The sequence below is a fragment of the Carassius carassius genome, chromosome 37, assembly GCF_963082965.1.
Source record: "Carassius carassius chromosome 37, fCarCar2.1, whole genome shotgun sequence".
Classification (NCBI taxonomy): Eukaryota; Metazoa; Chordata; class Actinopteri; order Cypriniformes; family Cyprinidae; genus Carassius; species Carassius carassius.
The window spans coordinates 27,746,912-27,768,351 of NC_081791.1; the positions used below are offsets into that span (position 1 = coordinate 27,746,912).

Below are 21,440 nucleotides of genomic sequence, written 5' to 3' on the forward strand. Positions count from 1 at the left end.
TCCAATGCATGGGACTATCTGTTGGTCTTGAAATTATTTAAGGTTTTCTATTCTGTTTGGTGGCTCAAGTGGTCCAGAAGTCCAAATTCCAGACAACCAGAGCCTAATCAGTTGATGGGTGTAACTGGGTATGACTGGGTTAGGAGCAAGCAGATTAGGTAAAGCTAATTTGTCCTAAAAATGTCAGTAAGTGAAATGCTTTCCCTGAAGCTCCACTAGAGCCTCCACCTAAATTTTTGTGACATTTGTTGTATATCCAAGTCAAAATATGCAATGAAGTATGAGATAAATTTCTTAAAATAAGATAAAACTCTTCAACTCCAGTCCGGTTGGGATAATATCCTGCAGACTTCAGATCCAACCTTATCAAACACCCTGGAACAAGTATTTCACAATGTTCAGAATTACTTGCAAATTGCATACAGGTGTATTTAATTTAGGTTGGAACTAAAGACTCCAGGACACTGGCCCCTCAGGACTGGAATTGAAGAGCCGTGGTCTAAACTAAACTGATATGGTGAGAAATTAGTTGCTCAAAATTTCCTTTCTCATCTGTCAGATGCACACAGACTAATAACATTTGACAGAAAAAAAGAATGATCCACACAGAAAGAGAAAGAGAGAAGAGAGATGTGTGGATTGAGACCCCTGCTTTCTTCTCATTGTCTCTCTTCATCTGGACCACAGATGCTATGCAAGTGTTCATGGGTAATTTTTGTGATGTCATGTATGTCAAAGCATGTATTCATACCATTTGTGTGGTTTGTATTATAGAGGCCCTCTAAGTCAGAAATTGTTTTATGGTGACTGTCAGCCAAGTTTAATTATTTAACAAATTTAATTTCAAGCCATGGAATTATTTTCAGTGGTTTGAAAAAACTTGGGACACTTTAGCGTCATGTTAAAAACACATTGAACACCCTAGCAAAGCCAACCGCACAACAAACTAGCACTGAATGTCTTTTTTGTGGTGTTTACCTAGCCAAACCCCACTTAGCTTCTTTGTTGCTTACAACTGTCTTTTTCTTTCTCTCAAGGTGTAGACCTTATTCATCAGCTGGGCCTTTCCGGTCGGAGAGACATACACTCTTCTGGGGCACCTTACCTCACCTCCCTTGCCTCATCTCTGTCCATCCTGCCCCCTGGTGTTGGGGTTATCCTCGGACGGGATGCCCTCATTGAGGCCCCATCAGTGGACCTGCTCCCCGCAGGCGTGGTGGAGGAGTTTTCTATCATAGTGAGTTTAAGCTCCTGGCGAGCGAACAATGCCTTTATTTTTAGTGTGCGTGATGGCAGTGATAGACTGCAGTTCGGCTTGCAACTCCTGCCTGGAAGGGTAGTGGTTTACATAGGTGAGAAAGCATCGATCTACTTCAAGTATGATGTGCAAGATGGACAGTGGCACTCCTTCTCTGTGGGGGTCCGGCCACGCTCCGTATCTTTCCATGCACGCTGTGGGGCTGTGCAGTACAGCGAGGAAACACTGACCCGACCACAGACATTGAGCTCTGAAGGCCGCCTCTCTGTGGGAAGGATGGACTCCAGGGCAGTGCAGTTTGAAGGAGCATTATGCCAGCTGGATATTTACCCCTCGGCCCAAGCTGCGGCGCACTACTGCGACTTTGTTAAAAAACAATGCAGACTGTCCGACACCTTCCGATCTCAGTCAGGGAGCTCAGAGTCCCAATTCCCATCGGTTTCACCATCCACAAAGTTCCACCGCAGCTCTTCGGAATCACACACATTTATCCAAACTCTTGTTGATCACTCCGCCAACTCTATTACCACAGCACTTTTTGACCAGTTTTCAACCACAAGCTCTCCGATGTTTCACTCCAGCACACCTAGGCACATGAACACATCTCCAAAAACCTTCAGCAAGATGCAATCCCTGGACCTCACTCCAGAGACTTCCACGAGCAACCCCCCAACAGAGAAGACCCTTGATGGTGAAAATGATACTGAGAATCAGCCGCTTCTCAAAAAGCCCAGAGCAACTCGGGCCACCCCAGACTTGATCACCATCATCAAGCAGCCACGTTTGAAAGATGCCTTGAGGAATGATGGTAGACCCCACCATTCTGACAAAGAGCTTCCGCAGGCCAATCCTAAAGTGAACAGCACCATCCTTTACCATGAAGAGAGCAGCTATAACCTGGTGGACCAATCTGAGGAACAGGTCCAGCAGGGGCACGACACAGTATACTCTGAGGGTTATGGATACGACTATGGTTTTGAAGAAGACGAATATTTCTTCAACTATGATGGATTTGTTGGTCCTAAAGGAGAACCGGGTCCTCCAGTAAGTACTCTCTTATTATCTTTCTTGTGCTTTTGAATGACTTCCATAATCTTCAGAATCAAGTCACTGCAAGCCGGAGCAAAGCTCTATTTGAGAATTTATCCAAATTACAATGTATAAGCGTTCAGGCTAATTTATGCCTCTATCTTTGAAAGAGAGCATGCACTTCGCTGTGTTTCTGCAAGTCATATTTGATCTGGCATCTTCTGGGCAAGAGAAGAAATAAATAATCTGTCAGTGATAGGTAGTGATTTAGAAGCAAGGTGATAGTTTGTTTTTGTCCTCCCGGACTTACAGGTGGTTATAATAGCATGTTTAAAGTCACTGCCAGTTGTTTGTGATGTAATATGGCTGATGTGCTAATTTATGCCTCCATTTGTAATTGCCTCACATAGCAACAAAACAACCAGGTGATGTCAAAACACTCAGTCTAGTCTAATTCTGCTTTCAAAGTAGTGTCAGGATGATCATGTTTATGAGGTGAGCGTACACGAATGCCACCACAATGTTGTAATTAGTTGTGGGGAAACTCTTTCCGAGCCGGAGGTGTATCACTGGTAGTCATCAAGAGAAGCTGTAATGGTGAATGTTGATGGTACCGTTTAGTTTGTCTGTTGATGAACAGTGCTAGAAAATGATACCTATTTAGCCCATTTTTGAGATGCCAGGCCTATTTAGAGAACCTATATTTCCCGTCATTCTTTGTAGTAGCACACAAATGATAAAGTACATAGATTAATTTAAGATTCAATTGTAGTACATAGATTCAATTGTGCATCTTCGATTTACATAACTGTGTTTTTCACAACCCATCAAAGACATTGGGCTATTCTGGCCTTAGGATAAATATTCCTGTGTTGGTAGTGAAAAATAGAGAAGAAGTAAGATATTTCCCAGAGTGTCCATTTTTTATTCTGACCAAAATCATTTCCCAAGGGGACTATGGGTTAAAAATTATAAGCACTAGCTTAGACCTCAGCTTACACTTATAGTATTACAGTACAAAATTATCTGATTTGGTGTTCAAATAAAGTTTGATGTATTTATTTTATAATTTGTGTGCTGCCAGAGGGTATGATGGTAAATAGACCTGTCATGAATTAGCACTGGCTTGGCACTCGGTTATGGCTCTGCTATGTTAGTACAGCATGACTTCTTTCTCCTTGCTTTTTTCACTGTTATAGCATGGGGAATAGGGCTTGATTTACTCAGAGCAAATGCTAAATATAGCAAAGTACATGTACAGTTGTATATCAAGTGTAGGTCAGTAGGCCATTGTGAACCTTAGTTCCAGAATCCCAGAATATATTCAATCAACAAACGAATGCCAGAAACTGGATGATCTGTTTGGAAAGGATTACAATGACACCCCAAAGCTCCTCTAAAGTAATGTTTTACTCACGTTTAAACAGTTGCCTGCACATTTATGTGTGGAACACTAAGGTGTATGCATAAGTGTGAGGATATGTGAATATGAGACATGACTTTGTGGATATTTTTGTTGGACGTCACCCTAAGTGCTCTCACTTGGCCGAGGGATATGGTGCATTCCTGTCTTGGAAGAACTGGGGGAGGTAAATTCACCAGCTGGGACTATCCAAAGTCGGTGTTTCATTGCACTTTCCTGTTCTAACTGTTATTATGCCTTGAAGGTATAAATCAATGAATGAGACTGATAGATTTATGATTGTTCTTTCCAGAGCCCAGAAATCAGTTTCTTAAAATATCTAATGACATTTTAATAATTTATTTTGTCATTTATCCAGAGCACTCTTGCTGTTCAGATTAAACCAGTTTAGGGAGTTTTCCTGGTCTGTCGTAACTGTTGTAACCGTTTGTGAGATCAAATGGTAGACCAATGCATCTCTTTCAACAGGGGCTTGATTACTGAACATGTAGATTCACCTGTGATGTTCAGGCGGTTTGCTGTCTCAGAATTTCCACAGATCTGTCGGCCCTAAACACAGCTGCATTGTCCCGAAACATTACGCCTTCTCTGATAGGCTAAGCACGACTAACCTCTGTTCCAGATGTTTCTACACACTTCTGTTAATATCAGCAAAAACGTAAGAAACACATTAGGAGGACAACTAGTGTTTTCAAAACCTGTGAGGCTTTGTTTATGTGGGTCTTGAATAATGGTTGTCATAACACAGAGCTATGTCTGGGAATTTCCTTTGCTGCCACTCTCATTTTACACAATACACAAGTCTAGTGTGGCTTTACATATATGTATATGTCTTGGAGACATTGGCACAGTTCTTCTGGATTGAGTCTGTTCTCAGTTTGTTCTGTTTCTTCGTGTTACTCCAGACAGACTGATGATGGTGAGATCAGATCTCTGTGTGGAGCACTGGCTGCTGTCAGACTCCTTGTGCAGACAAAATCCCACTGGATTATTACAATTAATGGCAAAAATAATGTTTAGAAACGTAAACTGATATTTTCTACTGACACACTACAGCAAAACATAGAAATTATTGACTAAAAACCATTTAGGTGAAAATACTAGTGGCCTCAGACTTTTGCACAGTACTGTATATATATATATATATATATATATATATATATAAATATATATATATATATATATATATATATATATATATATATATATATACTGTGCAAAGGTAAAAGAAAAAAGAAAAAGTGAAAAGCACTTGTGCACCCTTGAAGTAAGAGTGCACAATATAGGTAAATCTACATCAGTATTAAATAAAACGTTGGTCTTTTAAAATAAATCGTTGTTGATCAACACACTTGTACTGCATGTTTGTAGCAGCTGTCGCACTTAACCATGTCCTTACCACAAATCAAATTAATCACTGGCCGTCTTGGCAAAATAGTTTATCTGGTCTAGATTGTTGTCAGCTGTAATTTTTTGCAAGCGCTAAAGTTTAAACCTTTATTGTCTCCGAGTGTTGTCAAACATCAAACACGCGGTTGTAGCGGTTCCACCTGTGGACACAACTGTTTTGTTTAAATCATCTGGAAAAAAATCAGGTGTTAGTTGAGATTGAACATAGACTCATTTGTTCCATCATTCTGCGATTAAACTGTCCTGTGAATTAACATTTTTCCTCATGCTGGTTAGTGATGGTTTGCTTGCTAGTGAAACCATGTTCTTATGAAGCTGTTTGACAAGGTTTAAGCTTCACCAACATCCAGCTCAAATGATTCACTGGTGATGAATAAAGGACAGCAGGTCACTGTGAGTTTTTAATGTCCTTTTATTAGGCTTTAAACCATGTGTTATAATCGAACCAGGGTTGTTTAGTTAGTGATGCTTCAGCTGTGTGTCATTCCTCAAAGGCTAATGAGCATTAGCACAGGTTGATGGTAGCTTTTAATATAGGGTTTGTATAGATGTGTGATTGCTCCTAAATAGTTGCATTTACAAGTGTCACATTTGGAAGGATGTTTTCATTCTGTTAGCACTGTCTGACAAGACATTTGATTCAAATCACACTGCCCTTCTTGTGCTGTTTAGAAGCAGTTGTACAGGAATCAATCTTTCGTTCTCATTTTCTGCTCATCTTTGTCTCTCTGCAGGGTCCCGCCGGCCCCCCAGGTCTCCCCGGACCCCCTGGAAAGAGAGGACTGCGGGTAAGATGCTCCGCTCTCATTCATTAGTGAGGGTTGTTTGTCCCGGAGTGAATCCTGCTCCCCTGTGTTGGGATTCATGCAGCATCCATCTGTCTTGCTCACTTTGTTTCCATTATGAAACAATCAGAGGCACGAGAGTTTCCAAAGCTGTTTGTGCCCAGAATAAACACTGAGACAGAAGCAATCAGAAATATACAGCAGTGCTTTTCGATAGATAGATAGATAGATAGATAGATAGATAGATAGATAGATAGATAGACAGACAGACAGACAGACAGACAGACAGACAGACAGACAGACAGACAGACAGACTGATAGATAGATAGATAGATAGAGACAGACAGACAGACAGACAGACAGACAGATAGACTGATAGATAGATAGATAGATAGATAGATAGATAGATAGATAGACAGACAGACAGACAGACAGACAGACAGACAGACTGATAGATAGATAGATAGATAGAGACAGACAGACAGACAGACAGACAGACAGACTGATAGATAGATAGATAGATAGAGACAGACAGACAGACAGACAGACAGACAGACTGATAGATAGATAGATAGATAGATAGATAGATAGATAGATAGATAGATAGATAGATATAGACAGACAGACAGACAGATCGATAGTTACAGACAGATAGATAAATATAGACAGACAGACAGACAGATAGACAGATAGAAATAGACAGACAGACAGACAGACAGAGATAGATAGATAGATAGATAGATAGATAGATAGATAGATAGATAGATAGATAGATAGATAGATAGATAGATAGATAGATAGATAGATAGATATACACAGACAGACAGACAGATTGATAGAAATAGACAGACAGACAGATATAGACAGACATACAGACAGATAGATATAGACAGACAGACAGAGAGATCGATAGAAATAGACAGACAGACAGATATAGACAGACAGACAGACAGATAGATAGATATAGACAGACAGATCGACAGATATAGACAGACAGACAGATATAGACAGACAGACAGATAGATAGATAGATAGATAGATAGATAGATAGATAGATAGATAGATAGATAGATAGATAGATAGATAGATAGATAGATAGATAGATAGATAGATAGATAGATATAGACAGACAGACAGACAGATCGATAGTTACAGACAGATAGATAAATATAGACAGACAGACAGACAGATAGAAATAGACAGACAGACAGACAGACAGATAGATAGATAGATAGATAGATAGATAGATAGATAGATAGATAGATAGATAGATAGATAGATAGATAGATAGATATACACAGACAGACAGACAGATTGATAGAAATAGACAGACAGACAGATATAGACAGACATACAGACAGATAGATATAGACAGACAGACAGACAGAGAGATCGATAGAAATAGACAGACAGACAGATAGATAGATATAGACAGACAGATCGACAGATATAGACAGACAGACAGATATAGACAGACAGACAGACAGATATATATAGACAGACAGATAGACAGACAGATAGATAGATATAGACAGACAGACAGACAGATAGATAGATATAGACAGACAGACAGACAGATCGATAGATATAGACAGACAGATATAGACAGACAGACAGACAGATAGATAGATATAGACAGACAGACATACAGATCGATAGATATAGACAGACAGACAGACAGACAGACAGACAGACAGACAGATAGATATAGACAGACAGATATACAGACAGAAAGATAGACATACAGATAGATATAGACAGACAGATTGACAGATATAGACAGACAGACAGACAGATATAGACAGACAGACAGATAGATATAGACAGACAGACAGACAGACAAATAGATATAGACAGACAGACAGACAGATAGATATAGACAGACAGACAGACAGACAGATATAGACAGACAGACAGATAGATATAGACAGACAGACAGATAGATATAGACAGACAGATTGACAGATATAGACAGACAGACAGACAGATAGATATAGACAGACATACAGATAGATATAGACAGACAGATTGACAGATATAGACAGACAGACAGATAGATATAGACAGACAGACAGATAGATATAGACAGACAGATTGACAGATATAGACAGACAGACAGACAAATAGATATAGACAGACAGACAGACAGATAGATATAGACAGACAGACAGATAGATATAGACAGACAGACAGATATATATTGACAGACAGATTGACAGATATAGACAGACAGACAGACAGATAGATATAGACAGACAGACAGATATATATTGACAGACAGATTGACAGATATAGACAGACAGACAGACAGATAGATATAGATATGTGGGCGGCAGTGGCTCAGTGGTTCATGTAGGTTGTCTACAAACCAGAAGGTTGGTGGTTCAATCCCCGGCTCCACCTGACCAAGTGTCGAGGTGTCCTTGAGCAAGACACCTAACCCCATCTGCTCCCGACGAGCTGGATGGCGCCTTGAATGGCAGACACCGCAGTCGGTGTGTGAATGTGTGTGTGAATGGGTGAATGTGAGGCAAAATTGTAAAGCGCTTTGGATGGCCATGTGGTCTGTTGAAAGCGCTATATAAATGCAGTCCATTTACCATTTATATAGACAGACAGACAGATCGATAGATATAGACAGACAGATAGACAGATATATATAGACAGACAGATAGATAGATAGATAGATAGATAGATAGATAGATAGATAGATAGATAGATAGATATTTTCCTTTTCATTTTGTTTTCGTAATTGTGTTAAATATGGTTTAAATATTTTTTGTTTTTGATTTTTTTGTAAAACATATATATGTTTTATTTCAGTTTTTGTTTGTCATTTTAGTCTTTATACTACTTTGATTTCAGTTAGCTGCCAAGGCATTTCTAATTTCCATTTAAGTTTTTTTTAAGTCCAATAATTTTATTTCAGCTTTATTTCAATCAACAAAAACAAATTTCCATGGTTTTATTCTACTTAATGATAACAACACTGCATCATTCTCAACCATTTTTACTTTTATAATGAAAAAAAGCTTATAAAAGTAATTTAACAAAAATTGTTTATACTATCATTGTCTTTAATAATTTCAAAGCAGTTTTTAATTTTATTTATTTTTTTATTTTATTATGCACTTTTTTAATTTTTACTAGTTTTATATTTCTATTTAGCTTTTTTGTTTTATCCATTTTTGTTTTATTTCATTTAGTTGCTAAGGATACATTTCTCATTTTCAGGGTTTCATATTTAAGTTTTTAATTGAATATTTATATTTTATTTAATTTTATATCAAGTAATGAAAACAAATTGCATTAATTTTAGGTTTTGATTTAGTCTACAAAAGCAACACTGCATCATCCACAACCCATTATATTTCTGAGAAAGATGTGTTTTTTTCTGAAGGGTGTGAAAAGGGTATTTGCGAAGAAATATAGGGTATAGGGTTTATGGTATATGGGTTTCATACCCAGAGACCAGAAATATCACTATCAATGTCACTGATGTTTCTTCATTTTAGCACATTATCATTTAATATTGATAAATATGGGATGTACAGTATATCACCCAAGTTTTCCTCAAAGAATCTGTTCTTGATGATTGAAATGCAAGGTGGTTTGTGAAGCATGGACTGTCTGTCTTTGTTCCTCTCAGGGTCCAGCTGGTCCTCACGGGAGTCCCGGGCCTCCTGGTTCACCTGGTCTGAAGGTAAGCTCCTGTCCTGGGCTCTCTGTCTGTCCTGTCTGAAACAAATCTGAGCTATACCACGAGCGCTCGGCCGCTCGAGACGCTCTTCCTGTTCAGACTCGCCGCTCTCAAGCTGAACAGCTCTCGCTCCCTGATAAACGTTTGTTATGGTGTGTGTGTGTGTGTGTGTGTGTGTGTGATGACAAGGCTTCAGAAAACACTGGAAAGAGCCGTTGGGGAGACACTGACAGTTTGATCTCTTAGAGAGGAGAGGAAAATATATCTGTGCCACGACATTAAGAGCCTGTTAGCTGTGTTTTTGTGTGTGTGTGTGTGTGTGTGTGTGAGTGAGTCAGAGCATGGAGAAATGTAAAGCACACCTGGTGGAGGCGAGAGCTACAGGTTTAACAGATGGACTCACTTTGACCTCCAATAAGTGGACGTCATCGCAGAGATTCCCAGAGCAGCATCTTTATTTAACTTTTTAATCCAATTATATTAATACTTTCAGCCAGTTTTTTATTTATGTGTTTGTTTTTATGCTTTTTTAACATTTAGTAAGTTTTGCTTTTAAAATAATTTAAATGTATTTTTATTTTAGTTTTAGCTTTTCATTAATATTTTGAATAAGCTTATATATATATATTAGAGGTGGGTTAACGTGAGACTCTTATCGGGCGATAAAAAAAAGTATTGCCGTTAATCTATTCTCAAAGTTGGGTTGGGAGCTGGGTCTATACTAAGCAAGTTATGATGACTTTCACCTTGATATTTTATATAACCGACTGGCTGAGGCCAGCCTAAAAAGATGCTCAGGACAGTTGACGGGCCACTGCTGCGCATCGTCACGAAAGCTTATCTTTTTCAGGTGTTTTTAAGCCTTACCGCTTGTCGATTTAAACATTAAAGCATCCAAAAACAAGACGCGGAAAAGCTGAACAGAGCTGGTTACTCGCGCGCTGTGTTCAGTGCGCACGTATCACGGACAGCGACATTGAACCGAGCTCTCTTCTGCGAAGTTCTCCTCGAAGTCCCTCCTGCACCTGAACGAACAAATACAAACCATAGTTTGAACAAACAAAAGATGCGAAAATGCCCAATTCAGTACTCGCGGTGTTCTGGTGTTCAGGCTCACGCAGAGAAATGCGTCTTAAAACACTTGAACATTGAATTTGCTTCTTTTTGCTCTTGTGCCGACAAATACATACAAAATATGTCAAAATATCCGCCTTGGAAATTATGCTCGAAAAAACTGTCAGTTATCTCTTAAGTGAAAGTAAACAGTTCAGGAAAAAATAGGATGTGTATTATATTGGATGCGTTCATCGTCTCTTAAAGTGACCGCGCCTAATTTAGCTACTGGCTGCTGTAATGTTAATCCAAGAAAATAAAAATGAAAATTACTCACTGCTCTTGACTGAATTACTTTTTAATTTACTTTTTACTGAATTAAGTTTTAACAGTCAAACCAAACATTAGTCAGACACCAGATATAATTTTTGATATATATAGCAAAACTGTAATAATGTGAGAAATGCTGAAGGTGTCTGAATAAATGTAGGTTTGATTGTATATTTCATTTTTACATTGAAGACTATCCAGTGCTATTTTACATTTAATTATTCGGTTTCTGTACCTTGACACATACAAACTTGAAAAAAAACGTAAACATTGTGTAAATAGCACAAATAAATAAAAATAAACGAACATACAAATTAAACAATTTCAAACAGGGTTCACTGGTACAACCTTCACCGGGTCCCCGCTGACCCCTGCTGACCCCAGCTGACCCCTGCTCATGCCTGTTTCACACATACTCCGTCTGCAGTGCGTCTGCAGTCCGTGTGCATTACGTATGTGGTGCAGCACGGACTCGATGTGTTTCACACAGGACACGTTTGCAGTCTGCTCCTCGGTACGTAAACGATCGCTGCACTGCTGCAGACTCAACGCTCCTGGAACGCAACTGGAATCCGTTAACATGGGTGCGTAAATATTATGCAATGCATACGCACTGCAGACGGAGTATGTGTGAAACAGGCGTAAGGTTGTTTGCACCTTGTGCAATGTGGAATTTGTGATGCATTTTGGAAACAGGAGATGAGCCCCTTTTCTAATGCACCACCTAGCTTGATAAACCCCTAATCAAAAACGTACTGTTTGTCAATTTTATTTGGGTAACACACATATTCTGAATGCCGTCGGCAGAATTCGAATGAGCCATTTTAATCTAGATTAATTTCAAGATCACAGTGAGATTAATCTAGATTAAAGAAATTAATCTATGCCCACCACTAATATATATATATATATGTAATGCATTATTCAGTTTCAGTGGTTCCCAGAGCAGCTGGTGTATATTTATAAACTATATTTTTTTACATTTTAATTTTACATTCTTAAGAAGCTAATTTTTTGTATCATTGATATATTATAGTTTTTGTTGAAATTTAAAAAAAGATATTTTCATATAATTATACATTGTATTATAATTTAATTTTTTATTTATTATTATTTTATTTTTCAAAATCTTTTCAATTTAATTCTTTTTGTAATTTGATGTGCTTTATAATTTTTTAGTGTTTACTTTAAGTCATTTAAAGTTTAGGTGAATTTTTATTTTATTTTTTTCGTTTAAATGTGCTTTTGATATTTTTAGCTTTTAAAAATATTTTGAGATAGCTTTTATTTAAGTTTTAGTTTCTATTTTGATCCGCTTGTATTTTAATTTTAATTAAAATTTGTTTCGTTTTATTTTTGGCTTTAACTCTAAATATGTTAAATTCATTGTTATTTCAGATTTGTAATTATTATCTTATTCAGCTACAGTCACGTCTCTGTCTCTCTGTTTCTGTGTGCGTCTGTCACACTAAGCATGTGTAGCTCTTTACTGGACGCTTTCACAGGAGCCCTGTATGTTTTATTATGAGCCGGCGGGAAGTGATGAGGCTCGTAAATCCTGTCGGGCCAGTAGCGTTGAGCGTAGACCCGTGTGGACGTGGTTTATTTACCGCAGCAGACGTCTGCGGCTTGCACACATGCTTCACTCGCTCGCTCTCACCACTCATCACGAGATTCACAGCTCAGGAGAATCGAGAGACAAATATCATGATCAATAATTCATTTAGAAAAATAAAAATATGCAATACAGTTCATTTAATCTTACTGTAAGTGAGTTTGATTAGTAATATATTAATTGCATTGTTATTTTAACATGCAATATTTTATATTGTCTAATCTGAGCACAGTTTGCGACGCGGAGATTCCTAAGGAAGTGGTTCGCAACCAAGATGATTTAATATTACTTAAAATGAAACAAAACAAGCGTTAAAATGACCAAAACAAATAAAATTGAGATAATTAATGTAATGTAATTAATTCCCTCAACAACTTTAAATTAATAAAATAGCATTAATACATTTTTTCAATATATATATTCTAGTCGAAAACCACTAACAAATCTAAAAGTCACGGCCTTTGAATGTTGTTGTGGACATCTGCAGGAGCCTTTGAGACAAAACCACAGTATAAATCACCAGACACAAACATCTGAGAAGCTGGACGACTCCTTTTGCTCTCTGTTTTGCTGTCTTGGAGAAACAAAAGAGATTGTGTTTTTTCCTTCATTTGAATGCTTGACCTTCATAATTCACAAGTGCCAAATACGCCAGTCTGATTTTCCCATCAAGCTTTAGGACAAAGTGTTCATCTCTCTGTCCATTCAGAGATGACCTGAGTGGGCAGCAGATATCATCACCGGGGGCCGATCTGAGCCCGATGGTGGAAACTGTGAAGCATCTCAGTGAAACCCACAGATGAGTCATGTGTCTGCTGGGATCTGGAGAAACAAGACAGAGCTGTTATCCCTTCTGAAGACTTCAGGGATGAAATAGAGATGAGATGAGATGAGATGGGCTTCACATGTTTGATCGAGACCTGAATGTAGCTCATCTGCTCTGTTGACATTTGGTTTTTCAGTTGAAAGTCAGCGGATCATGGCAGCGATTGCTTTAGTGAAGTGGTGTTTCACAGGCGTCAGATCCGTGCTGCCTAATGTTGATTGGCAGCAATTGTGTTTCTGTCAAGGATTAAAACTAGCATTCAGGCCTGAATGGATTTGGAGCTGTTTGATTGACATGCTAAATTTGGTCCATTTCATAAGACTTTTTTTTTTTTTCAGTGAACTTCCAGAGACTCCCTTTGGATTTAGATGCTTTTAAATGTCATTAAAAAGTATTGCAACAATATTGCACAGCTGATCGAATGAATAAATCAATGAACGGTGGATGATGGATGTTGATCGACACATGATGGATGGATGAAATGATTGATGATGATTATTGGTGCATTGATGGATTGATTGATGAAGCATTGAATAAATGGGTTCAGATATCAATGGTCTAATTTATAATAGGTTGAACTCTGTATTATTCTAAGGTTTATTGTATTTGCATATGTTTAAAACAGCTTTTGCCTCTTAAATCTCTCCAGATCCACTGTTATTACTTGCCTTCATCTGTCAGCACAGGAGAACATGATTTGCATGCGTCTTCTTGAATTTTAGACATGCTTCTGAGTTTCCTTTGACAGCTCGTTTTATGGCATGTACTGTAGAACATCAAACTGAATTAACACAGTGCACTTTATTTATGTCCCAGGGAGCAAAAGGTGATCCTGGACTGTCCCCGGGTCAAGCGCCGGCAGGTGAAAAGGTAAATGATTCACAAAGACGAACTACAGCATCTTTTTTCTCAGGGTACTTTGAGATTTCTTTGCATTTACAGCCCTAAAACATTAAAGTACAGCAATCACTCTGGCCTTTAAAGGAATCATTCACCCATAAATGAACATTGTCAGTTTACTCAGCCTCATGTTGTATCAAATTTGTTGGACTTTCTTGTTGACTAAAGCAAGAACTAAACAGACATAAAGCAATTCTTGGTTGGAAAAACTGGGCTCCCAAAATGTGAATGTAAAGCAACATGTTTAATTCAAATATCGATCAAAACGTATCTCGTCTGGTGTTTTATTTACTTTGGAGGAGCTGTAGGCCTACTTGTAATAAAATAAAAACTAAAATACACAAACAGCGTTAATATACTTGAATTTATGTCATTTACATCACAAGACTGTTTTGTTTTAGATCATTTATTAATATTAAATCTACAGATCTACAAATAAAATGTTTACTGCTACTGAAAGAAAAAAAACAGCAGAGATTGATATTATAATAGCTATTTTCAAAGCTTTCAGTGTAGTCTCATTAAAAAAATTAAAAAAAACTTGATTATGTTTATTAGTTTTAGCAAACAAGTTTGGCTTTTTAAAAAAAATAAATAAAAACTATTAATAATTTCTGCTCTGGAAAGACTTGGTGTTGTTTCAAAACAGAAGGGAATATATCGGTATCATCAACTGTTATCGGTCAAACTTATTTGAAAAATATCGGATATCGGCAAAAATCTTGCATCACTAAGTTATACAAAATATGGGTGTATGTTTGATTTCCCTGAAAGAAAATCTTTGAAATGTCAGGACGATAAGTAATCAATGGCAGAATAGCTTGTGCTTGAATTGCTGCTGTTTTCTTACCCTCAGGTGATGAAGGCAAGCACTGAGAATCTTCTCTTTTGTTATTTCAGGGTGAAAGAGGACGGCTGGGTCCACAGGGTCTTAAAGGTGAAGCAGGTCCAAAGGTAAGACCTTCTCTCCCACCTCATGACAGAGAGCCCGATTGGGCTGAATTATGGGCTGTTTGTATTGGTGAGATACAGTGTTCATACAGTATCCGTTACCACCACCGCTGTGGCAAGGCCCTTCAGAGCAGTGGCTAGATTGGGTTACGGACCAGAATAAAGACCCTGTGTGGTGTTTTTGGGGCATGCGAAAGTCTGTTCACACTTCTCAATATAAACTCACATAAACTGGGAGCCCCTGTTAGAACATGAGACCCCCAGAGGTCAAGGGTCATCTTTTAGAGGAAAGTCACTCTACAGGGTGACATGAACAGTCCAATGTTGCATCTTCAAAAGTGCAACTAGCACAAGTTTTCACTCATGTAACTCAGCTTGAGAATGTATTTATGCAATATTTCAGGTCTATGACTTTAAATTTTGTGAGTGTAGTTTGTTGGGGGATGTCATGAGGGATATGCAGTGGATCTTGTTTGGTTTGTGAAGTAAAGAGAACCAAAAGCCTTGTAAAGTCCTTTCAGTTTTGACTAGAAAATTTTGGCCCGAGCTCGTTTTGCTAATAGTGGACAATTGTAATTGGATTTTCACTTGCAATCCCAAAAGCACAGTTGAGACTGTTATATTGTGGTTCAACTTTTAGAAAATTAATGTTCTCCAAGTTGAGTTTTCTTTGGAGATGGAGGCCTGTTGGAAAGAGCTCTTTTATATTGCGTTGGGGTCCTTTAGTTGGTTTTGAAAGGTCAGTTTTCACAACCCGGGAAGTGATAAAAAGCAGATATGTATGGTTAGGTTTGTGGATCCTGGCCTGATTCATCTGAGAGTGGGAAAACCACAGGGATCTTGAGGTGAAACCAGAACTGTTGATAGAATAGATCAAGTCATGACAGAAGTCATTGATTTGCCTCCAAAGACAAATGGCCTCCAAAGACGTATAAGCTGATTAAATTAAGTTCATCCAGGCTTCATTTCTTCCTTCATCAACCCATCTGAGCTGTTAGCTGGAGTCATTTCTTGCACAACATTTTCATGGTGAAACGATACTCAATCAACATTTATTAATATAGCACATTTAAAACGACACCAGATGACCAAAGTGCTTTACTCAAACAGACACAATGCACAACAATATCCATTACTGATCAATGTCCCAAAAGCTAGGGGCAAATGTATGCCAGAGAATAAAGGTGTGTTTTCAACATAGATTTAAAACAGTCTAATGAGTCACATGATCTAACATGCAATGGAAGATTCTTCCAAAGACATGGGGCTACCAAAGAAGAGGCTCGATTACCTCAGATCTGGGAACATGTAAAAGCAAACTCTGTGATGATCTTAGAGGTCTAGCAACACATTGCTGCTTCAACAGAAATGAAATGTAGCAATGGAGCATTGCTCTGGAGCAATGGCATGCAAACCATTGAGTTGATTGCGAAGAGTCCATAGTAAAATTGATATAATTGTCTTGACTTTAATTTCTTGTTCATCCACCTCACCTCGCTCCTGCCAAATTCCGGAGTCTTTGATCTTGAGCATGCTAAACTTAAGCGATCCGTTTAAATGCTGTTTTTATAAGTCATTAGTATCTCGAGCACTCAGCTTTTGCAGTAAAATATTTAAAGAGCTTGAACAGAAGTAGTCCTGCGGGTCAAGACCAGGTCAGGCGTAAATCACAGTGACCTCTGATGCATCAGAAGGCCTGGAATTTTCCAAACCAGAGGATTGCCCACACTTGCACTTCCACACTTCCTGCTCGGTCCAACATACAGCGCCACCTACTGGCAAACAAATGTCACCACCTCTATCAAATCAGGCATCTGAATATCAAAATGTTCAACTCAAAGATATATTTGCACAACTTACTTTACGTTTGCATTGTTGTGTTTCAGTAGATTTGGCACCGATCAGTTCCAGCACACAAGAAATGTTTGGAGGTGAGGGTTTCTGACCTCCCCTCCCCGTCTCACTGTTGTGACTTGTCTTTCTTTCATGGGCTCGAGCTGGAGTCGTCAGACTGGGAAAGCTTTAAAGGGTTTTGACAGTTCTGGGGAAATTCTTAAGGGCAATTAGTCTTATCTGAGGCCACTGGGACTTTAGGCGGCAAAATCCCCAGAAATGTGGAAGAGATAGAACGTCAAGCACAAGTCTCTCTGTTTCTCATCGTTCTTAACATTGTAGGGAAATGAAAAAATTCTTTGCCTTTTATTCTGTAAAAGTTTGTTATCTGCTTTCAAATTTTTTTTCACCTGCAGGGTCCCAAAGGCTATCCAGGACAAGCAGGTCTACCCGGAGAACAGGTGAGCAGATGAAACGCATCTCAGGTGGATGTTAGTCTGTTTGTGAGGTCCACACATTGATATTTTCAAGTGCTGCTTCAACCAGTTAGTATCCGTGAAGCTGCTTTTAGGCTGTAGTTTGTCAGTCCTCTAGCCATATTTAACTAGTCAAGTTTGCTTAGTCAAGTATCACTATTATTACTGCTAATCATATTGGTAGATTGGACGATAAAATTCTAAATCATAAGCATAATCTTAGCATAAACTGCATAGCAATAAAGCAACACCTCAGATTGATTCTTTCATCATTCAGATACATCTTTTATACTGTTTCACAGGGTTGTCCCTTTTTTGATGTAGTGCATGTATGAAATCTTTTTTGTCAACATCTATGAGATTTTCCTCAATAGATGGAGCTGAAAATCTATTTCAGACATCCTGAAGTTTTAGCATTATATTTAATCTTCCTTTCATATTTTGCCCATACAATCGGCTTTAATTCTCTTTCCATCCCTGCCTACGTGTTTGACATGGCATTAGACAGCTCTATGAGTTGTACCTTTGTACCTCCTCAATAACCGAGTCCGGAAGGTTTGGAACTCAATACATGGAAAGTTTCATTCAGTCACAAAGCGCAGTCTTTATATGCAGTCATTTAATGCAAAGATGATCTGCTCTGGAGTCGTGCAGTGGAGAAGAGCAGCCGTCTGGACATCAGCCAGGGTCAGGCTGCGGAGAGCCGCTGTGGCCCGTGGATGCTTTGAGAGAGAGATGCCACAGGGAACAACAGTGGCTCTATTCATCCGCTGGCAGCCACCCTCATCTCTCATTCACGTTTTTCTTTCTTTTCTCCCCAGGGTTTGCCAGGATTGCCGGGTGTATCTGGGGTGGCAGGTTACCCTGGCAGGCAGGTGCAGTGACCAATTTACAATAAAAACAACAAAAAAGCTTTTTGATACTGTTACTTTATTTTGATACTAAATTTGAAATATGAACCTTGATTCCAAATTGACATTTTATATCAGGCAGCTGTTTAGAATGTACTGTGCAGTATACTATATGTTGCCAAGTATTTTAAAAAAAAGGACTTAAAATAATACACCATATGCAACAATTAACACTGCATAAACATTAAAAGGCAAGGTGAATAGGGTGAAAATGTGTCACCACCACACTTCCCCAGGTAATCAATCACAGTACATTAAGACAATTGTTTTTTACTTAGTTTTCTTAAATGTTATGCACTAATTTGTGTACATTTCCAGAAGATAAATCTGAACATTGGATAAAGCCAGATTCAAAATTCTTGTTTGATTTTCTTGACATTAGAGTTAAGGGTGTTTTATAGAGGGGATTATGAATCTCTTTTTATAAATCCATGAATCAGACACCCAGGAAAATATACATTTTCACCATGTTTTATGGAATAAAATGTTATATAAATCAGTGTAAAGAAGCTCCTGAGTAAAAACCTTCAGAATATTGATAGGAATAAAACTGCTATGTTTAGCGTATATAAGTGCTGTTGAAGTGGGGAAAAAACTTTTAGAGGTATTATTATGATAAAGTGCAATAACATGAACACTTGTGTTTTAAATGTTTTATTTCCGTCTAAAAGAAGACATGATATGAAAGTAAACTATCTCCAGATTGATGATATGGGAAGCAGTTTGCAGTAAAAAAAAATGTAATTCTTGACATTTTGTAAACATCATGTAAACTTGAATCTCAGAAAAACCACACCAATTTTTTTCCCAATTTTCCCCAGTATATTTCTTTATGCAAAGTATAATTTATTCTGTTGTTGTTGTTGTCCTTGTTTTTTTTTAATTTTTCTATTTGTTTTTTTTTTTTGTGATAAAATATGACCTTGACATGTTTTTGGCAGGTTTCAAGATGTGTATTTGTCTTATATGTGAATGTGTATAATGTTGCAGGGTTTGGCAGGACCGGAGGGAAACCCTGGACCTAAAGGTGTCAATGTACGTACAGCAGTCATCTCGAAATCTTTTATCAGTGCAGTCCTCTAGCCTGTTGTGTCCCAGTTCTCAAGAATCAAGATCTGACTACTGCATCTCAGAGATGTTGCTTGTTTCAGAAACTGCTTTCAACATCTGGAGGTGTGCCTTGGCACAGGAATGTGCAGAGATGGGAGGAGGGCTTTTTCTTTCATCTTTGACTGATAGTACATGTGATCCCACTTAACAAGAAAGAATAACAGCACGTATAGTGCTCTGTCCACCTACAGCAAACAAAAACACCGGCCAATCACTCACACGCCGTTATGAATGATTTGTGTTCACTGTCCAGTTCGTTAAACGAGGAAAAAAAATCATTTCCTGATGCTGACATGATCATATTGTTCTGTGTATTATTGAATGATGTAAGCTGCATTATGTGTAAATAACTTTAAATAACTGTGATAAAGAGCAATATACAGTTCTGAAAGGTGACTGATGAAATGAGGATGATAAATGAGCTTGTGTCTTGTAGTTCAAGGTTATAAATCTGGTGAGAAAATAAGATCACTTAAGTTTTAGCAAGTAATTTTAAAATCAAAATACAGCAAGCTACAGTTATGTGGCCAAACAAACCAATGGTATAAATATTGTAAGTAGATTTGTTCAATCATAGTGGATGTGGAGATTTTAAGCTCATGGCTTATTAAAAATTCAGTTTTTCTTGTCCAGTAGGTGGCGCTGTCTCTAAAATGCTCTAGTATCATCAGGGCATGGAGGCGATGAGTTGCACCAATTTTTGTTCCAATAAGCCACAGCGTTTCAAAGATATGGCCTTGCCTTTAGCTCGTTGTCATTGCATTTCTTAGTGCATTATGTATAAATGGTAGATCAGAGCACAACGTTTGACCAGCGTGGTATCAGGAATATCTGACCAAATTTTGGGGGAAATCTGATGAAAGAGGAGTTAAAAAAATGTACTGTAAACATGTACAGTAGTTTTGATCTATATGTGACGTGTGTCTGTTTTTCTGTTTCAGGGATTCATCGGACCTCCAGGGGTTGCAGGAGCACCAGGACTGGAGGGAGAGAGAGTGAGTTCAAATACATAATTATTCATCATAATTTACATTAATCCATATAACGTGCAAGCAGATCCCATTAGCATAAATTGCAGCAAAGTTTCATGCTGTCAATTGTTAAAGAAAGTCATTTTGAATCATCATCTGTTAATTTGTACAATCACAGAAGTGTGTTTACACTGATGCACATACTGTAGAATTGATATAAATTAGGCCAGCATGCAGCAATGGGATTAAGTGGCTAAAATTTGCAACTAGATATTTCATATTAACATCAAACAGGTGTGATAATTTACCAACTCTGTCTCATGTCAGGATCAGTCAAACCCTGTTTAACCTGGTCAGTTTCACTTGGTATCAGTGGTATCTGTAATGATGAAGTTTAGTACATGCAGAATACTTAACTAAATTAGATTTACATTTATGCAGTTGACACTTTTATCCAAATCAGCTTGCACTGCATTGAAGTTTTTTCAGTGTTCATGCATTCCATGTGAATCAAACCCATGTTTGTGGCATTACAAGCATCATGCTTTACTGTTTAGCTACATTTCTATTAGTTCTATAGTTTTTAATATATTGAATAATCAGTTTAATAGGATATTTAGTCATTTTTTTCTGTTTTTTTTTCATTTGTATTATTTTGTAAATATTTATTTATTTTTAGCTTTAATACTTGAACTAAATGAAAACTACAAATATTGCCCTGCAACTAAGTGAAATGGGTTTAAATAATAATAATAATAATAATAATAATAGAAAACTATTATATTATATTATATAAAATAGTTTTAGTTAACTAAAATAAGTTCATATTTTTTCATTTACATTTTTTACATTTAAATGT

General features: G+C 37.7%; 1 protein-coding gene across 1 annotated transcript in view; it reads left to right on the forward strand.

Annotated features, from left to right (window-relative positions):
* LOC132118566 (collagen alpha-1(XXIV) chain-like) overlaps positions 1 to 21,440 on the forward strand; it is a 96,068-nt gene that overhangs the window by 13,423 nt on the left and 61,205 nt on the right. The window contains exons 3-11 of the mRNA XM_059528508.1: positions 1,038 to 2,302; positions 5,855 to 5,908; positions 9,555 to 9,608; positions 14,246 to 14,299; positions 15,230 to 15,283; positions 17,530 to 17,574; positions 18,411 to 18,464; positions 19,491 to 19,535; positions 20,552 to 20,605. Coding sequence (XP_059384491.1) covers positions 1,038 to 2,302; positions 5,855 to 5,908; positions 9,555 to 9,608; positions 14,246 to 14,299; positions 15,230 to 15,283; positions 17,530 to 17,574; positions 18,411 to 18,464; positions 19,491 to 19,535; positions 20,552 to 20,605 — 1,679 coding nt within the window. The remainder of the gene's footprint in view (positions 1 to 1,037; positions 2,303 to 5,854; positions 5,909 to 9,554; positions 9,609 to 14,245; positions 14,300 to 15,229; positions 15,284 to 17,529; positions 17,575 to 18,410; positions 18,465 to 19,490; positions 19,536 to 20,551; positions 20,606 to 21,440) is intronic.